The sequence below is a fragment of the Formica exsecta genome, unplaced genomic scaffold (assembly GCF_003651465.1).
Source record: "Formica exsecta isolate Colony F162 unplaced genomic scaffold, ASM365146v1 scaffold106, whole genome shotgun sequence".
NCBI classification, from domain to species: domain Eukaryota; kingdom Metazoa; phylum Arthropoda; class Insecta; order Hymenoptera; family Formicidae; genus Formica; species Formica exsecta.
The window spans coordinates 557043-563982 of record NW_021848400.1 but is presented as its reverse complement, the minus strand read 5'-3'; the positions used below and the strand labels follow the sequence as shown (position 1 = coordinate 563982).

The following is a 6940-nucleotide window of genomic DNA, read 5'->3' as shown; positions in this document are numbered from 1 at the left end:
ATATTTAATAATTACTATTTTTTAAATATAAAGTTTTCCGTGCTAAATCATATAATGGATCATATAATCATATAATGGATATATTAAAATTAAAAAACTTTTAAAGCTGCTGAATCCGATGTTAAAATTAATGAATGCAATATGATGACAATTATTTTAATTAGTAAGTAATCAATTGCAATGTTTCTGTGATATAATAATAGATTCAATATTTTAATCACGAAAAATTTTATTATTATTTAACACCAAACGCAAATCGCACGCGCACGTATATTAGCGCCTTGCACATAAATATCACTTATAACCGCGCGTGAGGCGCTCTCGCTTTATGCCGGCTACGATTTATATACGTAAGATAAACTGAAATTAACCGATATGTGTGACTCTGCGGTTTTCACCTGCGGTCAACCGCGAACGGGTGCACGAGTTGAAGCGTGTGTCTCGTGATCTCATTCGCTCGTATTAAATGCTCGTATTAAGTGCTGCTTTAATGCGGGATACGGCGTATCGTGAAGCATTACGGAATGGATTTAACCGCGATATTAGAAAGACTCGAGAGAGCTTTAGAGAGAGCCCGCGATTCTCTCCGTTGTTTAAGATTGTTTACAGCAACAGCTGGCAATCGCGAGTTGCTTTTCTCGTGCACACACGCGGATGTCGCGCGGTGAGTCTCGATAGGATCGTCGTAAGAGCTCGTGAAATGTATGCCGATGATTCATCTCCATTAAGAGGTAACCATCTGATGGCAGTATATTCGCAAAGGTGTCCGTACCTCTAAAGTCCAGCTGTATGACGTCAAGGTCCGCGATAACCATCGGCGGTTTCGACGCGGTCTTTTCGTAATCGTTGAACCATTCGCACCGCAATCGTTTAGCCTCGTCCCAAACCTCGAGAAGGTCCTTATCGTACTGAACCACCACGGTATTCTCGTAAAACTGTCCGTGCATATCCGGCTTCGTACCGCATCTAGAAAGTGAAAAATAAGAACATAAAGAAATAGAGATTCTCTGCAATGGCTGATAAATATATAAGCGTATAAAGCTCATCGAAATATAATAAGACGCAAGAGAGCGAAACAATCTCGCCTCTTATCATTATATCGTCGCATTACAAATAAATAAGTGTGCGCGAAAGTTGAATTGAGATTTTCTCAGAGATAGAGAATTATATTATATTCCTCGATTAATCGCATGCACTCTCTACGGAATCAAAAACTTACCTCGCATAAGCTATCCGGAAGGAGAAGAATGTCTGACCGGTAGACGGTGGAACGTAGATGCATCGTGGATCCGCGTGCTGACCCTTGGACGAAACAATACCCTCGAAGGGCTGCGAGAAAGAGAGATGCACGTCCATGTGGTCTTTTCCGCACATCACCTCCAAGGACTGGATGGCCGGCATCCCCTCCGGTCTCTCCAGCGGCCAAATGTCGCTGTTGCTACTGACGCTCCTCAGGCCAATCACCTGCGCATTCAAAGAGTATTATACGTTTGTCCTTTGAACCCCCTTCTTTTTATTTTTTATTCTCGGCTTATTCTTTCGCTTCCCAACTTATTGTCCGACACGCACATACGACTCGTGGCGCTCGCGGCTTCGAAGTTACGTACGTAAAACGGCAAGAATATCGGTTGTCGATCCTACTCCCCTCGCGGCGCAAGAAAATTGCTCTTCGGTGCACAGAAGGGTCATCGGGTCGAAACATACGCCAAGATTGCTATATCTGGCGAAAACGTTCGACCGAGACGTAGCGTAAAGTCACGATCGTTGCAGATAATAATGCGCATAAATTTACATGTATTAAATTTAAATGTATTTTCAATCATCATAACTTAATAAAAGTTCTCAAAGTTTCTCTTTCTCTCTCTTTCTCTCTCTGATTCGTCCGTAATATGATTAAAAAAAATACAGAGTAAAGTTGTCAATAAATATTGACAATGCACAGTATCATTGTACGGAATTACACTCGACAGGGTAAGAAACAAAGTTCACAATTCAATTGAAACATCCGTTCCTCTCTCCTAATACGTCCACGTCGGAAATCATTAGCCATAAATCAAGTTCATTACCGTACTCGCGGATCGAGTCCCTCTTTTTTGCGCGCGACGCGCGCTTAGAAAGGTATATCGCGCGAGGATGGGGCCGTAATGAAAACTTAAGTACTCGTGTGTTTTCGCTCCGCCCGTCCATTAGATCCAAGATAATCCATACGATTTAACCGTAAATACCTCTCACGCTCAATCGGAAACTGACAATCTCGCTCCCTCGCTTCTCGCCGATGCTGAGGTAATCGCGGCGCGAGTCGCACGACAAGAGTGCACATCGCGGTGTCCATCACGAATTAATCAACAACACATACACACATATATATATATATATTGTATATATAGTTTTTATTGTACGTCATTGCGCATCCTTTCCGCTTCAAACGTAGGATATATTATGAGCACCATTATACCCTTCTCCTTCGCATATATATGCATATATGTACGTATGTATGTATGTATGTATATATATGCGTGTGTGTATGTGTATGTGTATATATGGCAATGTTTAGCGAGATCACAAAAGTATTAATGGCGATGATGTTGTTTTGTACGCCTCGCTTGACTGGTTCTCACGGCAGTAACGTATCTCATAAATCTCGAGCCGGGGCGCGGCGATAATTAAATTTATTATCTCGCCGTATTTATTATCTTAATAATAATATGACACTGTTATTGATGATATTTATTTTCTTGTAATAATACCGCATTGATTGATAGTGCAATATACATACCGCACGCTATGAGAAACTTTGTTTCCGATGAGAGAAACTTTGCTCAATTCGAAAGTAGAATTACAATTGCAATAAAGAGATAAAAGTGATTAATGAAAAAAAAAAACCAAAAAGAGATATAATATATTTCCGGGATAAATGGATATCACTTCCTGTTTTATGCATAACGTTCGCTCTTTTTTAAAATTTATAATAAAAAAAAAGTGCGGAGAGTAAAACGCTCGACGAAAATGGACGCAAGATTTATAAATCCATTAAAACCGTACACCGTTTGCGATCTCGTTGCGAGGAAGTATTACCGTTTTAGGATGCATGTATACGTTCTGGGTTTTGTACTATATGTGCTTTATCAAGATTCATTTATATCATTACCAACACAATGAAACTTTAAGCACTTCGATACATCTGGTCTATTAAATCCGATCTAGATTCCGCTTTTCAGTCCCTTTTGCTCTCGCTTGTATTATGATTCCATTGAAATATTTTATGCGACCTCTCTCTTTGTGCATTATGCGAATAAATGCGTTTAATTACGATTATTACGTATAACATTAGCTTTATATTCAAGCAAGCTTATTAATTATTTTCACAATATTAGCAAGATATTAGTCATTTTTTATTAATTTGTATATCTTAAAAAGTATTGAATAAATAATAAAATTAACATGTCGAACATCATATATAAAATAAAAAAGATTTTCGGATTCTTGCAAAAATTCATATACTCAGATTCGTTTTTCCAGATTACTGAACCAAATAGATCTGAGAAATATATAATATGAGTATAATACAACAATCATAGAGTAAATAACTAATTTGCAATTTTTTCTCGCGTTGTAATAGCAGATTTTACATTCTTGACGCAAACATTTTTATTAATTTTAATCTTAACAATGCAAACTTCTTTTGAAAATTGAACAAGTTTTATCTTTTTTTTTTATTAGACTGTATATATAATCATACAAGAAAAAAGTTCGAGCACATAGCCTCCATTCTCGATGTTCGAGAGATGGTAAATCATCATACACTGTAGGACGGACGTAATGATCGGGACACCGTTGACAGTTCGCGAAATACATCAGGCGTGTCTGTCAGGCAGTTTTTCAAAATTAAGGGATGTTATACGTACGGCAATGTATTAGCCCCCGCGAACGAAGAAAATATTAGACGCGAGAGTGAGCGAGCGTTGCGTCGTCGTCGAAGCGAGCAAGGTGTTTCCTATGTATTCCACGCTCGTACCGTAACGGGAGAAGCGTCTTTACCGCTGCATTAACGGTCGCCGTTTTTCGCGCAAGTGAAAACATGTTTCTCCTACAATCGCACTGTTAAATGACAGCGTTTCATTAGAAATGATTACGCACCTGGCGGACGCCCGACGCGCGTACCCCTTTTTGCCGCCGCGTATCGATATACGCGCGATCGTTGACTCGGGGAGCTATTACCCTTCCCCTATATCGCAAGAGTTCTCGATAGAATGGCACTCTCTCTCCATCGTCAGTTGAATTCGTCACCGTTAAAAACAAAAAGAAAAAAAGCGAACGCGTCATCGTTGGAATATTCTTCTTCTTGCGGGAAAAAAATGACAAGTAATATTCGCATACACGTCGAGGCCGTAGTTTTACGACTCGTCGGGACTCTTAGTTACGACCTCTCGCGCATACATCGGTATTCCAAGTTATTCGAGACGTGAGGCACATCGGTAGGCGAGTTTCCCATCGCGGCACCGTATTCGCGTTCGAATACTAATGTCCATCTGCGGGTAGTCGATTGTACTCGTGACAGCGGAAATAGCCACCTCGCCGGCGGCCCGCGTGCGCCGATCGGGAGGATCGGGGTCGACACACGAGAATGTAGAGAGGTTTGTACGACCAATTTTATCACTGACCTTCCTTAAACCTTCGGTAACTCCCATCGCGATTACATAACCATTGACGGAATTTGCGTCAAATTACGGGGTTATCCTCCGGGCAAGGATTTGTGGTAGAAGTAGAGGTCTCGGTTAAGGTATAATGAGCGTTTCCAAACTCACAGCTGATTAACATTCTATTTTACCATTATTTTCTGAATTGTAGACTACGATGGTATTCCCTAATACTAGTCTCGTCTGTCCCGGTCTACATTGTAAGAAATTATAGCGGTCTGGTGTATAATAATCGTCGAATGGGCAAGACACGCGTCTATTTCCCGAGCAAGGTCGCGGAGAGATAGATTTCTCTCTCTCTCTCTCTCTCTCTCTCTTTCTCTCTCACACACCGCACGGTACCGTCTCGACGCGTACTTTTGCGCGCACGGTTCTGAATAACCCGTGAGAAGAAGGAATGAGAGGGGAACCGGGTAGAGGGGCGACGGGAAAGGGGACCTCGAGACGCGGTAACGGTACCTAGAGTAGGCACGAATATCCGCTTGCAAGCTGTCGCGGCGGCTCCCGCCACGTCATCGCATTGTCATCCTAAACGGAGACCGGCGAATTCCCGCGAATTATCGCGAAGGGCCCAACGCGCGGGGAGCCCTTTTATTTCCCGCGGAAGAAAAAAAGCATTTATTATCACGGGCGATCACAAATGTGACTATTACGTGACGAAGGACTGGTAGATATCGCCGCGGGGACCGTTATTCATTAATTATAGGATCTAAGCGGCATAGAGAGTGCGTAGATCACGCCATTGGCCAAACACACACGCTCGGAATTACGGTCCATTATCAGAATCGGGCGCAAGTGGGGTCGAACGAACCGCGGGCACTACGTGCATCGTGCTCTAGGGCCTAATTGACCGACAAAAGAAAACCGCTAGAAGACGTGCGCGCGCGGGACGTAACGCAAGTCACGAGTCTCTCGTGTGAGTTCTTGTACCGCCACCGCTAGTCAATACACCGCTGTTCCCGTGCTCCCGTCTCCGCTTAACGCAAGCTCGCCCGCTCATTATTAAGACGGTCTCGTATTCTCTCGACGTCGATAGCACCGCGCTGATGAACCTTTCTAATTGAGGACGAACAAGGCAATATCTCACAGACGAAGCGTCGCTGTAATTATTTAGCATTACCTCCGACTTGAACAATGGGAATTACGCGGAATTGGTATCGCAGACAGACATCTTACTCAAAGTGTGTTAAACGTTACATTAATCTCTCCGATGCGAGAATTAATCTCCGAGAATTTAGGAACAACGTTAGACGATAAATTATCTTGTAATTTCTAGAATGGGGATGAGGGAGACGGGAAAGTGTCGTCAGCTTGGCACTAATTCAAAATCCATTGAAATATCGTTTCTCATCGTGTATAATACGGACTGGTTCCACGACAAGAGTTGCTAACGAGTCGGATATCCCGGCGATCGATATCCAATTCGCGTCAATATTCAATTTTGCAAATTGCGACGGCTTGCACATTTGCAACTTACCATATAGATCAGCGTACGTAGCAACTTCCACACCCCTGGCATCCTGGAGGTCCCAGCCTCTCGCGACGTAACACCGTCCTGCCCTGCAAAAAGAAAAACACAAACGCACTAGTCTCGCGTTAGAGTCCACGCATGAAAATTTCACGCTACACACCCGAAGCCGGATCTATTTTAATTTATCCGACCACCATGGTCTAGCGAGCAAATTAACCGGCCGCCGTTCGCGCAGGTCGCGCTTCGGATCCCAAGGAGGTCTCGGACGCAAAATTGATCCGTCCGCGGAGAAATCGTCGTTACGGAGTTTCCAGTACTTATGGCACGCGCGTTCGTGAAATCGGGATTGTAAGGAAGCGATGAAAAATTGAAGCGAACAATCTATATATGTGTACTTGACTTGACAGAGAATGTTTCGAGTACGTTTACAGATTGATGATTAAATATGTGTTTCGATTAAATATTAATTAGAAATACTCTCTTTATTGTTGGTCCTTATCTCTCCTCCTCCCGAGCTCGAAGCTTTCTTAACCCACGCGCGACGCCTTCCACATCTCTTATCGCTCTTTTATCGCTTTGGATTAATTTATAAGATTATCGCGACGACGCAGAATCGTGTGAAACACGATATAAAAACAGATATTGATAATCATAACGGTACGTGTTCGTAAAAATAACTTAATCCCGCACGAATATAAAATGTCCGCGTGTTTTCAATCCGGAGATGATGGATATGCAGCGAATAAGATGTAGCGTCGTGCAACGCGATTCT

At 42.5% G+C, this 6940-nt stretch overlaps 1 protein-coding gene across 1 annotated transcript in view; it reads right to left on the bottom strand.

The window, feature by feature from the left end:
• Positions 1–772: 772 nt before the first annotated feature.
• LOC115234270 overlaps positions 773–6940 on the bottom strand; it is a gene marked incomplete at its 3' end in the record, with an annotated part of 63759 nt that continues 57591 nt past the window's right edge. The window contains exons 3-5 of the mRNA XM_029805222.1: positions 6175–6257; positions 1220–1464; positions 773–966 (exon numbers count right to left, since the gene is read on the bottom strand). Coding sequence (XP_029661082.1) covers positions 773–966; positions 1220–1464; positions 6175–6216 — 481 coding nt within the window. The remainder of the gene's footprint in view (positions 967–1219; positions 1465–6174; positions 6258–6940) is intronic.